A 17,304-nucleotide genomic window follows, 5' to 3' on the forward strand; every position below is an offset into this window, starting at 1 on the left:
GCAGGAGGGTGTGGGCCGCCCTGAGGGCTGTGGCGCTGCCCCTCCAAGGAGCAGCTGAGCCTTCACCCCGAGTCTGGGGGGCCTTCCGTGTGGGGAGCCCAGGTGTCTTTCCCCAAAAGCTCTGCTGCCCTGGCCATGAACCGGGCCCGGCTTTCAGAGGAGCAGTGATGCTGGAGTGGTCTCTGTGCAGGTCAGGGAGAAGCCATGGAGGCAGGGAGGCCCAGCGGGAGGGCAGGTCCCCCTGCAGGCTGGCGCCCTCTGCTGGTGACCACCTGACTGCTCCCGGAGTCTCTGGCCGGGTGGGCGCCAGCACAGGACACCGGGACCTGCCATCTCGTCTCAGCGCAGGGCACCCCTGCCCTGGGAATCAGCACCCCCAGGGAGGATGTGACAAGAGAACAGGACGCTGCTGCAAGGCGGGATGCTCAGGGCCCGCGGGGACGCCTGCACAGCGGGTCTCAGCAGCTGCCAGGGCCCCGGGTGGAGCAGCTGACGAGGGCCAGATGGTGCCCCCTCCCCCAGGCCCCCTAGGTCTCCCCATCACCATCTCCACCCACGGGCTCCCCAGAGGCCGAGGCGGGAAGGAGAGCAGGGCTGGGGCTGGAGTGCCGGGGCTTCCGCATGAACGGGAACACCCTGCGGGCGAGAAGGGGCCTGAGCGCTTGGCCACCGGCCCCCCGCCCGCCGCCCCGGGCACAGCCTGGCTCACCGCCGCTTGGTCTCTGGGGGCACCACAGCCTCTGCCAGCAGGTCTCTGTACAAGTCTGACTTCAAGAAGCGCGGGTAGGAGTCCTGTGAGAGACAGCATCCCGCCCTGAGCCCTTCCTGCTCCTGCTCAGCCAGCACGGCCGGGCTCACCTGGGGCCGGGCCTCGGACAGGGGCCTCCCCACCCCAAGACCAGCTCAGACTCAGGGAGACTGGCCCCCATCAGGCAGGAACCTCCGGCAACAGGGACCCGTGTCCCTGGTTCTCTGGGACCCGCAGAGAGAGGGTGAGGGCGTGGGCCAGATGACACAGGATTCAGTAAAAAGGGACAGGAACCTATGAACCCAGCTGCTTATGTTTCAAAAAGAAAAACAAATACACATTTACATTGTTAACTTCAGGTGGAGGAACAGGGATAGAAACAAGATTCAGTGGAAGGTACTTTGCTTTGTAGGTTAGATTCTGAAGCAGTGCGGATGTTTCACGTGATTATAAAATAAACAAGTGATTTAAACAAACACTGAAAGTGAAGCGGGGACAGGTGAAGCTGGGCGTCAAGTGGGTGACATCACCCTGACCTCACGTAACCAAGCATCCGAGGGGCTACAGCCAAAGGACCAAGGAAAAAGCAGTAAACGACTTTCAGTGACTGACTGCTAGTGCCGTGATCCTCGGCTCAGCTACTGAGTGACTCGAGAGGAAAAGTTGAGTGATTTTAACAGTACCACTGAGAACCCAGATCTTCAGAAGGGGAGCAAGGAGAAAGAGGTTAAGGGAACGCTATAATTGTGATTCCAAATTAGAAGCTTCAGTACGAACTCCTGGTGTTTTATTTCAAACACGCCCTGATTCTGTCCACCGGAAGGCCTGGTAACCATGACTACCCGACGCTACCGACCAGTCTGGTTTGCAGGTCAAGGCTTCCGAACGCCACTACAGGGGGAAGGCCGAGGCCTCGGGGAGCTGCTGGCTCTGGGGCAGGATGGCCCCATAGAAAGGGAGGAAGCACCACAGGTTTCAGACACATCACAGGCCTCGAGAGCAGCCAGCCGAGAGGGGGTTTCTGCACCTCCCGTGAGATGAGGGGGCCAAAAGCCATCCCATATGGTGAAAATGTGAACAGTGGCATTAAAAACATCCCGACATCACCAACTGCCCTCAGCAGATACCAGGGCTCCAACCGCCTATTCTGAAAAGTGGTAGAGGAGGAACCAAGTCCATCTCTCCGTCCTGTCTCTCCTCTACGATCGGCACCGCTGGGCCAGCAACGTGGAGAGAGGAGGCAGTGGTGTGTGAGACCGAGGGCCTGGGTGGGGCTGTCAAGCTGAGGCTTCGCCACGAGAAGAGACGGCTGGCCCTGCGCCCTCCTGAGTGGAGAACACGCAGCAACCACCTGTGCGGCAGCCATAAAGACCCAGCAGGGTGAAAAACAGAAAGAAATTTAAGATCCCATTGTGCCACACCTGGAGATGCTGCTTGCTGTAGCTAAGACCCGGTGCAGTCAAATATATAAATAAAAGTAAAAAATATTTTAAAAATACAAAAAAAGTAAATAAAGAACACTGTTCGTGTTTGGGATGTGAGGCTGGCCTCTGTGGCCACATTGAAAGGAATTAGAGGTGGGCATGTGCTTTAAGGGAACTTCCTGCAACACCTACAGACAGGGAGTCTGGAAATGGCTTTCAAGTCAAGAAGGGCAGTGGGCAGGAGGGGCGGTGAGTCTGGACAGGCTTGGGCTGCAGTCTGACCCCAGCTCCCGGGGGGTGGGGACACCCACCTTTTTCATCAGCAGGTAGATGTGCCGCTGGGCGTCGTCCAGCACGTGGCGGTGGGGCTGGGTCAGGCCCGCCAGAGTCTGCTCCATCGTCCGGCTGTCGATGTTGACCCAGCGGGCGGCGCCGGGCGCCAGGTACTGCCTGTGCGGGGGGCGGGGAGCCTGGCGGATCAGGCCCGCGGGGCTGCCCACAGCCGCCAGCCCAGCCCGCAGCACTCACTGGTACACCGCGTCCACCCGGGCGGGGACCTGGGCCTGGCCTCCGTGGCGCAGCTCCTCACAGGCCTCCCAGAAGCTGAGGTTCTCGGCTGGGGGTCCAGGCACCAAGTCAGGCCCACCACGGGCTGCTGGGCACCTGGGGTTGGGGCTCAAGCAGGCAGCAGGGTGGGGGCTTCTCACCACTGAACTCTTTCCCAAGAAAGTCCATGAAGTGGGCCCGTCCCATGGGGTCTTCCAGGAGCTCCCGGAAGCTGAAGGCCCACTGCTCCACGCGGAGCCTGGTGGGCACGGCCGCGCTGGTGGAGGGCGGGCGGGTCAAGAGTGTGAGGAATAGGGTGGGCACTCCTGCACCCCTGGCCCACCTGCTCACCTGGGTGCGTTCATGGCCCAGTAGGCATCGTCGTCTGTGACCCAGGGGTTGCTGGGCAGGCACCCCGACATGATGGGGTCATGCGGTCCATGCTGGCTGCTAAACTTCAGGTACCTGGGGGTGGGGTGGTGCCAGGGCTGCTGCAGGCGGGCTGTGGGGACCAGGGCGCAGGGGGAAGGGTCTGGGCTCGGGGTGCCAGCCGCCACCCCCATCCCACTCACGCCTCGAGGCAGGTGGAGGACTTCACCCGGGCTCGGCCCAGCGCCCTGCGTAAGCACTCGACCTAGGACAGGAGGCCTGTGAGGGGGGCCAGGCCTGGGAGCCGCCGGCCCCTTGCCCTCTCCTCCCCCCACCTACCTCCCGCCTGTAGAAATCCAGGGTCTTGGTCTGCAAGGGGCCGGTGGGCTGCAGTTAGAAGGCAGGCCCCCCTGGGGCCTGATGTCCCACCCCTGGCCTGCCCCTCAGAGTCCCTGCCTCTATTGCAGGGTCTGACTTTTCAGGAAGCTCCCTGGGGCCCTAAGTCTGGAGGTTCTGGAGTGTTGACCAAGCCCTTGGATGCTCAGAGCTGCCCGAGGTTCCTCAACCATCACTACTTCCTGCTTAAACATACCACGGGGAGGGGAGAGGCATGGCACCCCCAGGACACCTGTGATGCCGACCTTCCCTCTCAGCTGACTTTGATGGAAGTGATAAAACCGTGACCACAAAGCATGATCCTTAAGTTGGGAAGACCAGAAGAACCTGCCCTGTTGCCGGTGTCATGGGATCTGACTGAGGACTCAACAGCGACCAAGTTCAGACGTGTGTCCTGGTCCAGTCATGCTCTGGAGAGCGTGGTTCTTTCTGCCAGGGTCCCTTGGGCCCCTAGCCCTGCCCACCCCCTCCAAGGCCCTGCAGACTCTGATGCTGCCCTGGCTGGGGGAAGCCCCCCCACCATAGGGCCTGCTGTACTCACTTCCACCCAGGGCAGCAGGTGGGAGGCAAGAGAGAACAAGTTAGCAGGGGGCTGAGGTGGGGGCAGCGAGGCAAGGAGCAGAGCAGAGCAGCCAAAGTGACCGAGTGCTGGGACCGGCTGACGGACAGGTGGGTGGGCAGTCCACAGCAGGTCCCTGGTGGTGAGGGGGCAGGGGAGGTGGGGGCACACGGGGTGGGGTGGGGGGCAGGGGCAAGCCCGCAGGGCCCTCACCATCGGCACTCGCCCGGCCGCGCAGGGGCCCCGTCCTGGCCCCTGCTCCAGCACGCTGGGGGCCCCTGGCTGCAGAGACAAGAGGAAGTGGGGACACAGCTCGGGTGGACTGCGGAGACCCTCCTGATCCCCGAAGCCGAAGCTCCGACCGTGTCACCCACACCGAGGAAACGTGCTCAGAGGAGCCTGGGCCCTGTCTCCTCTCTGCCCGCCCAGCCCACCCCATCTCCTCTCCTGCCCTGACCCAGCTCCTCAAGTGAAGCCCATGATCTGCCCCAGGCCTCTCGTCCTTCCACGCCTAGGCCAAGCTCACCCCAGGCTCTGGGTTGCTCAGACTGGAACCCCGGGAGGCCCTGCTGAGCCCATGGGGTCCTGCCACCCCACCGCCATGGGCGCCCACCCCACGGGAGGTGGCGGCTGCCCTCCCAGCTAGCAGCCCAGGAGCCCTCGTGGCCCTCAGCCCGCTGCTTGGCCTCGGCCACACCCACCCGCACCACCTCCCCGTCCTGAGTCCAGGACCCCCAGGTGGAGGGTTAGGGGTCTTCTTCCCGGAGACGCCAGCCACACCTGATGGAGTCATCACGCCCCCGGTGCCTGCTCCCGCGGGGACATCCCCCAGCGCACCTACTGTGGTCAGCTGGCACTGCCCGCACAGCTGATGGCCACCAGGCTCTCCAGCGGGGCCTCAACCCACCTTCCAGGCCCCAGGCCAGCGCCCCAGGAGCCTCTGGCCTGCAACCTCAGCCCTTCACGCTGCAGCGAAGCCTGGCCCCCACTTGCCCCCCAGAGCCTTCAGGTGACCCCACCCCTCACCACCCCCCCCCAGGGCGGTGTTGTCCTCGGTCAGATTCCTTAGACCCAGAGAGAAGCAGGTGTGACCTGGTCTGCGGGCAGGGGTGGCTCAGGCCTGGCCTTGTGACCTCTGGGTTGTGACGAACCACAGAAAGAGAACTTCCTATCACCCGACAGAACCCCTAAAAGCACGTCCTTCCCAGGGGTCAGAAAGCAGGTCCTGCTCAGCGAGCACGTGAGGCAGCACAGTGACCCTGGGCAGGACCCCATGGCTGTGCAAGAACCTCCCCCCAGGGGCTCACCGGGGGCCTGTTCACCAGCCAGTACGTCTGCTCCTGGCACGCGATGACCAGCCTGTCCCCCTTTCTGCGCTGCTTAGCTGCCCTGGTGGGGGTGGGCGAAGATGGAGGGACACCGCGTCCACGCCAGCAGCCCCACCCTCAGGCCAAGGCCTGGACAGTCCCGTGCGGGAGGGGGCGGGGGCGAGAGGGAGGGCCTCACCGCAGCTGCTCCCGGGCCTGCATCATCACCAGGTCCCATGAGTGGTTGATCTTCCTGTGCAGCTGGTGGTAGTGCTCCTGGGCAGGGTTGAGGTCTCCAGTGGGACCCTCCCTCCTGCGCCCAGCTCTGGGGTGCAGACGCCCACCTCCCTTTGAGTCACCCTGTGTGCTCCAGGGCCTCAAGTGGGGACTGCTATCCCCAGGCTGGCTTCAGCCTGCGAAGGGAAGGATGCCCACCTTCTCGTGGTCCACCAGGGTGCCCTGCTTTCGGATGTTCTTCTTGGCCAGGTAGATGGCTGGAAGGGCAGGCACGGGCTGCAGAGGAACGTCGGCTCCCCTCCCCTGCAGCCTCACACCCAAGGCCACCAGCCCGAGGCTTCACCCGGGCTGGCCCACCCCTCCTTACTCACCATAGTCCAGCTCGGCGGCTGGCCACAGAGTGCTGGTCCAGAAATAGGGCGTCTGGCAAGGGGCAGGAACAAAGGTTTTTGGGACCTTCTGGAACTTTCTGTGCCTTCCCCACCCTGAGAGTTTGTCCTCACCGTCTCAGCTCCCTTGGGAAGAGACTGGGCCAGCTGGGGGGCGTCTGTCGACCACCCCCAGGCTCAGCTGACCACCTGCCATTCCCTGACTCCAGGCTTCCTGCCCAGGACCCTGACGCAGTTGCTGTGCTGGGGTCTGGGACTGAGGGCAGGTCCTGCCGGGGTCCCTGGTGCGGCCAGGAGGGGCCCATTATGACTGAGAACACACACTGAGATGCAGTGCTGCCTTCTTCAGGGCCCTGATGGTGGGGGAGGCCTCAGGACCCGGGTAAGCTGGTGGGGTCCTCAGCAGGGAATACCCCTTAGGGGGCCCTGCTAAAGGTTCCTCCTCTTGACCTGGTCTTTCTGTCATGGGGACACTTCCAGTCCAGGCCTTTTGGGGAGTGGCCAGCGGACCACCAGACCTGCAGTGCTGCTCCAACCACAGCCCCACCCCTCCCTGGAGTCCCCGACAGGGTTGGGGGTGCAGCCACGGTGGGGGGGGGGGCGCCCCACCTGCTCCCAGTCCAGGCTGACCTGGAATCTATAGGGCGTCTCATCGGGCCGGAGCTCGAGGCGGCGCGGGTCGCGCAGCGGGTAGAGGTAGCCGTGCTGCACGAGGAGGCTGCCCAGGTGCAGGGCCTCTGGGAAGCCAGGCGGTGAATTCTCAGGGGCGGGAGGAGCCAGTGGGCTTGGCCCCGGCTCCAGGGCCGCGTGGGGCGCAGGAAGAGCACCGACGACCCCTTACCGTCCTCCGCGATGGAGTACTTCTGAATCAGCCACTCCACGATGTCGCTGCCTGCGCGGCAGATGCCGGGGTGAGCCGAGGCCTCGGCGGGCACCCCCCCCTCCCCCCTCAGCGGCCTCACCGTTCACCGCGTGCGGGATGACGGTGACGAGCAGGCGCTGGCTCCGCATCCTCACGCCCTGGTCGGGGTCCTGCATGGTCACAACCATCCGCTCCATCTGCGCGGAAGAGGTTGAGGGGCTACGGCGGCCGGCCTGCCCCACCCCCAGATCCCAGTTCCCAGGAACCGGCCGGGACGCGCCGGATCAGTGTGCCGGGAGATTAACGCGCACTGATGGTGCGATTTCAGGCCGAGGCGGAGTGCGGAGGCGCGGGGCCGTGGGGGTGGGTGGGGGGCCAGGGCGAGGGGCGACCCCAGCCCCAGGGTCTCCGTCGCCCCACCCCGCTCGCACAGGCCATCGCCCCTGACCCGCGGCCACACTAGCGCGCTCGCGTAGCGGCCACACTCGCGCGCACCCGCACTCACTGCTCTCCGGCCCCTCCCGGCCTCGCGTGCCAGGAAATCGGGGGGCGGGCAGGACCCCGGCACCCACCTTGCTCAGATGCGGCCTCTGCACGCGGGGGTGCCCGCCGAGGGGCGCGGGGCTAGCGGCCATGGCAAAGGCAGGCCGGGCGCCGTGAGGGTGTCCGCGCGCCCCGCCCCGCTCCGGCCGCCGCCCCGCCCCGCCTGCGTGTTCGCCCGCAGCGGCCTCGAGGTCTGGGGCTGGGGGGCGCGCGGGCGTCAGAGTATCCGCCTCAGGACAGGCTCCCCTCACGACACGAGAAACCGATGTCCGTGGGGACTTGCCTGGCGCTTCGAGGGGGTCTTGGCCCCACCCGGACTACGTGGGGGATGAGAGAACCGGGCTCAGCTGGGAGGAGGTTCAGAGATGGACGAGGACTCGGGAAAGGCTGGGGCGCAGATACAGGAGAGGACTCTGGGAGGGGAGCGACTCGGGAGAGGAGACGCGGGGGAAGGCGGCCTAGGTGGGGGACTGCTGTGACCTCTCCTCCATACCTGCCGGGTGCCCGGAGGTCAGCCGTGCGGGGGCTGTGGGGTCTGGGTGAGGGGTCGAACAGCCTCACAAGTGTCCCTGCAGTTGTGAACCTGTGCCTGACCCCCGCGGTGCTCCCGGGTTGGGGGGACACTAATGCGTAGGGGTGCAGGTGGGGGTCCTTGAGGCTTGGGGAAGACTGCAGGCAGCACCCTTCCCCTCAGCTGCACAGGGGCCTGAGGGGGCCTTTGGAGAGCAGAGACCCCACCCAGGTTACCCTGCAGCTGTGGGAGACTGGGATGGGGCTTTACTGCAGAGAGATCTCAGCACCTGCTCCAGAGATTCGTGGGCATTCTCTGGGCTGAGGGCCCAGCCTGGCCATTTCTCTCCCTCCTCCAGCATCTTGGCTTCCCACACCCCTTTGTTGGGGCCTTTCTAAAGTGTGCAGACAGGTCTATTTCTGTTTTTTAGGTGCTGGGGGGTGGGGCAGGATGTTGGCATTGGCCTTTGGCCAGAAGCCTCAGTCATGGCGATCTGAATCCATTTTCACTGCTGGTGAAACCAGGTCCAGGATGAGCTGGGGAGGGGCCTAGAGGGGGCTCCTACCCCTCCAGGCATCACTCTCCCCTAGATCCCAGTGAAACCCACCCACCCAGCCCCACCCACACAGGTCGGGTCAGGCTGACCGCAGGCCTACCTAGCTGTCCTCTTCCAGAGAGGTTGAAAGCCACCAGAGGCCAGAGCTGTCCCCGGTCTGAGGACAAGTGGCCTCCTGGGCCCCTGCAGTGGGGAGGTGGGTGGGATGTGACCCTCGAGTGGCTGGGGAGATCCTGCCTCGGAGAGACTGTGGGCAGGTGGGCTCCAGGGGGGACGGTCCCCGCCCAGCCTGCGTGCCCCCAGCACCACGGCCGGCTGGCCTCCTCCAAAGATAGAAGCTCCTTTGGGCAAGGGCAGATCTGAGCCTCAGGTGTCCTCAGAAACGGGGTGGGGGGGACTCCAGCTGGTGTTCTGCACCCCCCCCAAGCTGACCTACAGGGCCCCAGCCTGCAGCCCAGCTCACCCGGCCCCCGCCCCACTGACCCCAATCTGCCTGCCGCAAGGTCTGTTTAGGCATCGAGACCAGAGAGCCCTTCTGTGTCCCCTCTCAGCTCTCCACCTCCACCTGTTTTGAATCAGTCCCTTTTCTCCCCCTACCAAGGACAGGGGCTTCGGGAGCACAGAGCATACAAAGACCCCTCCACCCAAGCTGCCCTGGCACAGCTCGGTCAATAAACACTCGCATCGTGGCGGGGTGCCTCATTGTGTGGGGGACCCCGGCCCTGTGTGTGGACGCTTGCCCGTCTGTGCTGACTCCGGTGAACCTCTGGGGTGCGCAGCTCCCCCACCCCCCGGAGGCTGGGCACACTCCAGGGGTCCCCTCTGCCCAGACTGAAGCTCCAGAGGGTATAGGAGGAGGGGGGGGCCCCAGGTGCAGTCTGCGCTGCCTTCAGGTAACAAGAGCCTGGGGACTTGTTGGGGGGACGCACCTGCTCCCCTCGGCGCCCCGGGCCCCAACCGCCCCGCCCAGAGGGCTTCCCCCGAGACTCCCCAGACTCCCGGCGGCGCCGCGAGGGTGGGGCCACCCTGATGGCCAGAGCGGGGTGCAGGCGGGGTGGAAGGCTGGGACCGTGACCGCGGCCGTGTGCGTCTGTGTCCGCGGCGGCCGTGCGGGGTCCGGGTGCGCCCGCGGCGGGGACGACCGGGTGCCGGCGCCGAGCGGGCGACACGCGCGTCTCTGCGGGGCTGCGCGGGGTCCGCGGAGCGGCTGGGGGCGCGCGGCGCGGGCGCGGCGCTGGGCGCGGGGGGCGCTCCCGGCCGGGATGAGCTCACCGCAGTCGCGCAGGGGCTGAGCGCCGAGCCGGGCGGCGGCGGGGCGGGCGGCGGCTCCTCGGCGGCTCGGCGGCGGAGCCGGGCCGCGGGCCACCATGCTGGGCCTGGACGCGTGCGAGCTGGGGGCGCAGCTGCTGGAACTGCTCCGGCTGGCGCTGTGCGCCCGAGGTGAGCGGCCCGGCTGGGGCCAGGGCGGCCACGTGGGCGGGGGGCTCTGGGCGGGGGCGCTCAGCCCAGGGCGGACCCGCTTCTTCCCCGCGGAAACTTTGGGGGCGCTGGTGGGGACCTTGCGGCGCGGTCCCCCCGCCGCGGTCTGGAGAGGGTGGGGGGCTTCTCCCAGGCTAGACAGTCATGGGGCAAGGGGCCAAGAGGGGGCGGGTCTGCTTGTGAAGCCAGGACCGCCGGGGGCCCCTCTCCCCGCGGGAACCTGCCCCTGAGGTCCGCTCTCCCTTGGGTGGGGCTCGCGCCCCTTGGGGAGGGTGAGAAGCCCGCAGAGACCGGGGGGCAGTGGGCAGGGACTCGGAGACCCGGCCCCAGGGCACCATGGGAGCCGGCTCCCGGGACTGTGTGAAGGACTGGGAGTGACCCCCATTAAGGCCTGGGGACTGGGCTCAGCTGACGGGGTCTGGAGGCACCTGGGGCGGTGGCCTCAGAACATAAGCAAAGGGTTTGGCAAGAACCAAACATTGTGTGGGGCATCGTGTGGGGGAACCCCCCACGCGGTGGGGAGGCATTCAGGGAAGCTAGCTCCAGGCAGTGTGGTGGGGACCCAGAGCTGTCCCAGAGTGCTGTGGGAACGGGGCCCAGAGGCCCTGCAGGGCGTCGGGGAGCAGCCTCTGCTCCAGAGATCTCAGTGGTCACCACTCTGCAGTGTGGACCCTGGCCCCCAGGGCTGCTCCCCATCTGGGCCTTTCCCTCTCCTCACCTTTGGCCTCAGAGTCAGGGAGGGGCTCTACATGAAGGGTCGGGCCAGGGGAAAGTGGCTGGTGCCTCCAGGGGTCCATTGCCTGTCTCTGGGAGCCTCCTGCACTAGCCAGGCCCCTCTTGAAGAGGCTGGGCGTGGATGCTAGTCTGCATCTTCCTGCCCACCCCGCTCCCAGAGCCCTCACTGGCTGCCTCTTCAGTCCCCTCCTTTGGGCGGTGGGAGGCCCAGCTGGCCATATGGCAGACTCCAGCAAAGGCCAGGGTCAGCTGGCAGCAGCTGCTCACAAGGCCTCCCCAAACCCCAGTCCTCCTGACTGACAAAGAGGGGGGGCAGCTGCCACCGGAAGAGGCGCTGGACGAGGCTGTGCCCGAGTACCGGGCCCCGGAGAAGAAGAGCCTCCTGGAGATCCAGCAGCTGGATCCGGACGACGAGAGCCTGGTCAAGTACAAGCAGGCCCTGCTGGGGCCTGTCCCACCTGTCGTGGGTATGCCCACGCCCTGGGCCTGGGGGGAGGGCGGGATAGGGGCACCTGTAGACTCCCAGTTTCTCTTCAGATCCAAGCCTGCCCAACGTTCAGGTGACCAGGCTGACACTGATATCTGAGCAGGCCCCGGGGCCCATCGTCATGGACCTCACAGGTAACTCCCAGATGCCTGGCGCGACCCTGAGCCCCAGGCAGGGACCTCACAGGTATCCTCCTCTGCAACTGATCTTTGGGGTAGAGACCTGAGCTCATCACCATGGACCTCTTAGGACCCAATTCCAAGTCCTCAGACTACAGAGCCCACAGACACAGGCCCCCCATGGGGGCTCCGGGCTCAGGGTCTCATCCTCACAGGAGTTCACGCTTAGCTGCACTTTCCCTAACAGGGGAGTTGGCTGCGCTGAAAACCCAGGTGTTTGTCCTGAAGGAGGGTGTTGATTACAAAGTGAAGATTACCTTCAAGGTGAGGGCGCTGTCATGGGGGACACCAGCCAGCCCCAGGCCCAGCCCCAGAAGTTCCCGTTAACATTGTCTGTCTCTCAGGTCAACAAGGAGATCGTCAGTGGACTGAAGTGTCTGCATCACACCTACCGCCACGGCCTGCGAGGTGAGGGTGGGGTGCAGGGAGCAGTGGGGGGCGGGCTTGGAGGGGGGCAGAGGGCAGCCCCCAGTGTCCTCATTCCCCCGCAGTGGACAAAGCCGTCTACATGGTGGGCAGTTACGGCCCGAGCGCCCAGGAGTATGAGTTCGTGACTCCGATAGAGGAGGCGCCCCGAGGCGCGCTGGTGCGGGGCGCCTACGTGGTCACGTCCTTCTTCACCGATGACGACAGGACCGCCCACCTGTCCTGGGAGTGGGGCCTCCACGTCTGCCAGGACTGGGAGCGCTGAGCGCCCCGCCCCGGGGCCTCTTCCCATTGGCCCCCCCGCTTCTGTCAGCTGCTGCAAGGGACCCCTGAGTGTTCCCCGGCCCCTCAGTGGCCATCCCCCCACCCCCTGTCCTGTCCCGGGATGCCCCCAGGCCTGGCACTGTGCCCTGAACAGCCCTATTAAACGTCGCTCTGCCTCGGTGCCCTTGGTGTTGCCTGTCTGCCTCCCCTCCCTGGGCGGGAGGGGGGGGGCTCCTGGCCTTATCTCTCCTGCGACCAGGCCTGGGTGCCACGTGGCGGCCGCTGCTTGGCCCCCCGCCCCCTTATCTGCCCCCGCCCCAGGGGCCCCCGCACCGCCATGGATGGCCAGTTCCTGCTGGTGCTGGTGCTGCTACTCGGGGCCTCAGGCCTGTGCGGACAGGGGCTGGGGCCTGGGGGTCCCTTGGAGGAGCCCCCAGGGGAGAAGCCCCCTGAGGAGAAGCCCCCGGAGGAGGAGCCCCCGGAGGAGGATGGGGTCTTGGTGCTGAGCCGGCAGACCCTGGGCCAGGCCTTGCAGGAGCACCCAGCCCTGCTGGTGGAATTCTGTGAGTGCCGGGCCAGCGTGGCTGGGGACCCTCAGGGGCTGCCTGGGTGCTCTGCTCCTCCTTCGCTGTGCTCCTGGGGCTCCATCAGAGCCCTGGGGCAGAGCTGGGCCTGGGGTCCAGCCTCACGGTGGGGAGGCACAGGTGCAGCGGGGAACCAGTCAGTGTCCCCCAGGCTCTTCCGTGAAGGGCCAGCCAGCACTCAGGCTTACACGCATCAGTCTGGGGTTGTACAGCCCATTCACAGGCAGGAGCCACTCCCAGCCAGCAGGCCTCCACAGGCAGATGGCGGGAGCTGGCCTCAGGGGTGGCCACAGAAGATCCGTCCCAAACCCACTCTAGGGACAGTGCTGGCCACTGCAGTCCCACGCGGGGGCCCTCAAGGAGCCTGGCCTCCGGTGCTCGGACTCTGGCCGAGGCTCAGGTGGGCCCCTGACGAGGAGGGTGTAGACTGGACGTGTTGCTCCAGGCCGGATCTCAAGCGTGGAGCTGGCCCCGAGGTTGGCCGGCTCTGGCCAGGCTGGAGCAGGGGCTGTGGCGGGGGTGGTGAAGGCTTGGGGCACTCATGGGTCTGTCCTCCAGATGCCCCGTGGTGTGGGCACTGCAGGGCCCTGGCCCCTGAGTACAGCAAGGCAGCCGCCCTGCTGGCAGCAGAGTCGGCCAGAGTCACGCTGGCCAAGGTGGATGGGCCCGCGGAGCCAGAGCTGGCCGAGGAGTTTGCAGTGACAGAATACCCCACGCTCAAGTTCTTCCGAGAGGGGAACCGCACACACCCAGAGGAGTACACTGGTACGGGGCGGGCGAGGGGGTGGGCGAGGGGGCGGGCGGGCGGCAGAGGCTGGGCCTCAGCTGAGGGGAGTCTCCGCAGGCCCCCGGGAGGCCGAGGGCATCGCCGAGTGGCTGCGGCGGCGGGTGGGGCCCAGCGCCAGGCGGCTTGAGGACGAGGAGGACGTTCGCGCACTCACGGACGCCCGGGACGTGGTAGTCGTCGGCTTCTTCCAGGTGCGCTGCGGGCCGGGGCTGGGCCTGGGAGCAGGGTGTGGGCCCGGCGGCCTCACAGGCCCGGGCCCCTCAGGACCTGCAGGACAGGGACGTGGCTACCTTCCTGGGCCTGGCCCAGGATGCCCTGGACATGACCTTTGGCCTCACCGACCGGCCACAGCTCTTTCAGAAGTTCGGCCTCACCAAGGACACGGTGGTCCTCTTTAAGAAGGTGGGTCAGGCGGGCTCAGGGAGGAGCCGGGGTGGGGGCGTCGGCTCCCGCTGACCCGCCCGGCGTCGTCCAGTATGACGAAGGGCGGGCGGACTTCCCGGTGGACAAGGAGCTGGGCCTGGACCAGGGGGACCTGTCTCGCTTCCTGCTCACCCACAGCATGCACCTGGTCACAGAGTACAGCAGCGAGGTGAGTGGGCTGCCGGGCAGGTGCAGGCGGTGGGTGGCGGCCGCGGGGGCCTCCACGAGCTCCACCTGCCCCTGCAGACGTCCTCTAGGATCTTTGAGGCCAAGATCCTTAACCACCTGCTGCTGTTCGTCAACCAGACGCTGGACGCCCACCGGGAGCTGCTGGCAGGCTTCCGGGAGGCGGCTCCCCCCTTCCGGGGGCAGGTACTGGCTGGGCCTAGGGGCTGGGGTGGTGGGGCTGCGGGGAGCCCACGCGGACTCCCTGCTGGCAGGTGCTGTTCGTGGTGGTGGACGTGGGTGCCGACAATGACCACGTGCTCCAGTACTTTGGCCTCAAGGCCCAGGAGGCCCCCACCCTGCGCTTCATCAACATCGAGACCACCAAGAAGTACGCGCCGGAGCATGGGGCGCCGGTCACCGCTGCCACCATTGCAGACTTCTGCCGCGCGGTCCTGGGTGGAGGGGTCAAGGTCAGCGGTGGGTTGCCCATGGGGTGGGAGCAGCAGCTAGCGGGAGACCCCTGGTGAAACCCCCGGCCCTGTTCCCCTAGCCCTATCGCTTGAGCCAGGAGGTCCCCCCAGACTGGGACCAACGGCCAGTCAAAACCCTCGTGGGCAAGAATTTTGAGCAGGTGGCTTTTGATGAGACCAAGAACGTGTTCATCAAGTTCTGTGAGTGTGGCTGTGGCGGGCGGCGGGCAGAGGGTGGCGGGGGACCTGCCGGCTATGCTGACGTGTCCCATCCTAGACGCCCCGTGGTGTGCCCACTGCAAGGAGATGGCCCCAGCCTGGGAGGAGCTGGCCGAGAAGTACAGGGACCACGAGGACATCGTCATCGCCGAGTTGGACGCCACAGCCAACGAGCTGGAGGCCTTCCCTGTGCACGGCTTCCCCACCCTCAAGTACTTCCCAGCAGGGCCCGGTCGGAAGGTACGGCCTGGGCTAGGTCTGGGTGCTTCCACCCTCGGCTGGAGGTGGGCATGGCCTTGGAGAGTCAGCCTTGGGTCCAGGAGGCGGGGTCCCCAGACCATGTCCCTCCTCAGGTGATTGACTACAAAGGCGCTAGGGACCTGGAGACCTTCTCCAAATTTCTGGACAGTGGGGGCGAGCTGCCTGCAGAGGAGCCTGCAGAGGTGCCTGGAGCTGCCTTCCCGGTGGGTGTCTATCCCCAGGCTCCAGGCCTCGGGCCAGTCCTCTCGAGAGTAGCTGTGGGTGGGCATGGGCAGGGCTGGGCAGAGGGTGTGGCATCCAGCTGGGTCTCTGTGACCCTTGCCAGGAAAAGCCAGGAAACACCATGGAACCCAAGGACGAGAAGCCAGGAAACACCACGGAGCCCAGGGACGAGCTGTAGCTGCCCGCCGTCAGCACCCACCCGGGAGCTGTGTCCGGGCCTGTGAGAGCAGCCGTGTGAATAAAGAGCTCTGGTCCTGGACTGTGTGTGGTTCCTAAGAAGGGCAGCTTCTGGTCTTGGTTTGGGCTGGATTTCAGCCCCTGGGGCCTCTACATCCTGGGTGGGGCCCAGCCCTCCTGATGGGCACCTAGGTCCAGCCTGGGTCTGCAGCCTCACCGGGGCAGAAAGGAGGCCCACAGCACTGCTGCTGTGTTGGCCCTGCCCTCTCCCCCAAGCTGCCAGCGTGGCTCTGTGCCCTGCCACCCCATGCCCCATGAGGCTCGGCCCGACCTTGAATGCTGCCTGGGAGGCAGGGCACGTATGCCGGGAGCCCGGCAACCATGTTGGACAGTTGCAGTCCACAGCCAGGGAAGGTTCAAAAATGGTTTTATTTCATTATTATCCAAGTACCTTTGAAAAGATAATTGTACAAGTCAGCGCATGAAAAACGGGCTCAGGGCAGCCCCCCGCTGGTGCGGGCCTGAGAAATGTACATATTTACAGGGGCCCTGGGGAGGGCAGCCCGGGACCCGCTGAGCCAGCTCGGGCCTCGGTGCTCGGCGCCGGGCCCACACAGTGGCAGGCCAGAGACAAGCTGGTTGAAGGCACTCGGTGACATGGACAATGGACAGAGGCCCCGGAGCCCCTGCACCCTGGCTCTGGGGCAGGCCACGGCAGGCAAGCGCCAGGGGCGTCCGCTTAGCAGCACGGGGTCACTGGGCAGGGTCTCCAGGTGGCCCCATGGCGGGCTCCCCACGGGTGCGGGCTAGTGCACATCTCTGGGAGGAGGCGCCGCAGCAGACTCCCGCCCTCCTGGACACAGAGGGACCGGGCGGGCTGCCTGGACAAGCACACCACCCTGCCAGCAGCTGCACCCACTGCACTTCCGAGAGCAGGCGGCCTGGCACGGGCCCTCGTGGAGCCCGGGGGGTGCAGCGGCCAGGCCGCCGGTCAGTCCACCTTCTCCACCTTGCCGATGATCTTCTCCTCGAAGACGGGCAGCACAGCCGTGTCCTCACGCACCTCTTCGAACACCACGCCGCACTCGAACTCGTCGCTCACTTTCTTGAAGTAGAACCTGTGGTCGGGAGGAGGCACTGAGGGTGGCGGGGCCAGGAAGGAGGGCGGTGGGGCCAGGCAGCCGGGTGGCCGCCCCCCAGCACCTCCTGCAGGCCCGCGAGCTGGCCCTGGTGCCTGAGCGCCGGTGCCAGACACGTGCAGCGACCACATGCGGGTCCCTGCCCCGGCCTCTGCAGAGAGGGGTGGGTGGGCTCAGGGTCCCCATTCCCTCCACTGGCTACTGCATGCACTCAGCCCTGCAGCCCAGGCCTCTCCAGCGGCAACAGCCCCCAGCGGGGTTTCTCCGCCACTCGGTGAACAGAGGAAAGCACTCAGGCAGACCCTCTGTGGGCTGGCCCCAGACCAGACCCCACCGGCCCTAGCGTGTTCTGCAGTGCCCCTAGGGGCCTCCAGGGCGGACCTGCAGTAGGGCCCTGGCTTCCGCGGTCCCATAAAAAACGCCTGGTCAGGAAGCCAACACAAGGCCGGCTCGGGCCACACCAGCATGGGTGCCCTGGTCAGCCTGCAGGACCTGGGCCCTGAGCCAAGGCCACACATGCCTCACCTGTCGCAGGGTACGCGCCAGCAGCCCACGGCCAGGCAGACGGGGCTGGGACTCAACGGGAGGGGAGCACACGGCTCTGTGCTGTGAGCCCCCCAGCCTCTCACCTGTAGTTGCCCTTCTTGGTCAGCAGCTCCTTGAACTGGCCCAGGGTGACCGCGCGGCCCCGCACCAGTGTCCGGTAGGGGATAGGCTCTCCGCAGAAGTAGTAGGCCACGACGATGCTGTCGCATGGCTGGGTACTCCCACCTCCCGCCTTCCTCTGTGATTTCGTCCTGAGGGCCAAGAAGCATTGTGACCGCTGGGGCTGGGGCC

General features: G+C 66.2%; 4 protein-coding genes across 9 annotated transcripts in view; 2 read left to right on the forward strand and 2 right to left on the reverse strand.

Moving 5' to 3' along the window:
- Positions 1–498: 498 nt before the first annotated feature.
- On the reverse strand, positions 499–7,472 carry RGS11 (regulator of G protein signaling 11). Of its 3 annotated transcripts, none has more exons than XM_055561550.1 (17): positions 7,410–7,472; positions 6,938–7,034; positions 6,817–6,867; positions 6,606–6,712; positions 5,958–6,009; positions 5,785–5,843; positions 5,549–5,625; positions 5,350–5,431; positions 4,256–4,324; positions 3,427–3,456; positions 3,291–3,352; positions 3,070–3,183; positions 2,880–2,995; positions 2,701–2,788; positions 2,484–2,622; positions 710–792; positions 499–636 (listed from the first exon to the last, which is right to left on the reverse strand). In XM_055561550.1, the coding sequence occupies exons 1-17, from the start codon at positions 7,470–7,472 to the stop codon at positions 528–530; spliced, it is 1,398 nt and encodes a 465-aa protein (XP_055417525.1). In that variant the 3' UTR covers positions 499–527. The 3 variants fall into 3 exon arrangements, with proteins under 3 accessions (XP_055417525.1, XP_055417527.1, XP_055417526.1); XM_055561552.1 differs by having other exon boundaries at positions 3,427–3,450; positions 7,410–7,430; XM_055561551.1 differs by lacking the exon at positions 5,958–6,009 and having other exon boundaries at positions 5,785–5,846; positions 6,590–6,712.
- Positions 7,473–9,814: 2,342 nt separating this feature from the next.
- Positions 9,815–12,072, forward strand: ARHGDIG (Rho GDP dissociation inhibitor gamma). The gene is made up of 6 exons (XM_055562239.1): positions 9,815–9,887; positions 10,949–11,128; positions 11,199–11,282; positions 11,515–11,591; positions 11,672–11,735; positions 11,819–12,072. The coding sequence occupies exons 1-6, from the start codon at positions 9,815–9,817 to the stop codon at positions 12,016–12,018; spliced, it is 678 nt and encodes a 225-aa protein (XP_055418214.1). The 3' UTR covers positions 12,019–12,072.
- A 282-nt stretch (positions 12,073–12,354) lies between these two features.
- PDIA2 (protein disulfide isomerase family A member 2) lies at positions 12,355–15,404 on the forward strand. Its single transcript, XM_055562703.1, has 11 exons — positions 12,355–12,580; positions 13,160–13,366; positions 13,446–13,579; positions 13,653–13,790; positions 13,864–13,980; positions 14,058–14,183; positions 14,252–14,449; positions 14,530–14,650; positions 14,727–14,908; positions 15,022–15,132; positions 15,255–15,404. The coding sequence occupies exons 1-11, from the start codon at positions 12,355–12,357 to the stop codon at positions 15,327–15,329; spliced, it is 1,635 nt and encodes a 544-aa protein (XP_055418678.1). The 3' UTR covers positions 15,330–15,404.
- A 334-nt stretch (positions 15,405–15,738) lies between these two features.
- AXIN1 (axin 1) overlaps positions 15,739–17,304 on the reverse strand; it is a 38,929-nt gene continuing 37,363 nt past the window's right edge. For all 4 annotated transcript variants that reach the window (XM_055561560.1, XM_055561558.1, XM_055561559.1 and 1 more), the window contains 2 exons: positions 17,097–17,264; positions 15,739–16,446 (listed from right to left, as the gene is read on the reverse strand). In XM_055561560.1, coding sequence (XP_055417535.1) covers positions 16,320–16,446; positions 17,097–17,264 — 295 coding nt within the window. In that variant the 3' untranslated portion in view covers positions 15,739–16,319. The remainder of the gene's footprint in view (positions 16,447–17,096; positions 17,265–17,304) is intronic.

The sequence above is a fragment of the Bubalus kerabau genome, chromosome 23 (assembly GCF_029407905.1).
Source record: "Bubalus kerabau isolate K-KA32 ecotype Philippines breed swamp buffalo chromosome 23, PCC_UOA_SB_1v2, whole genome shotgun sequence".
Lineage (NCBI taxonomy): Eukaryota > Metazoa > Chordata > Mammalia > Artiodactyla > Bovidae > Bubalus > Bubalus kerabau.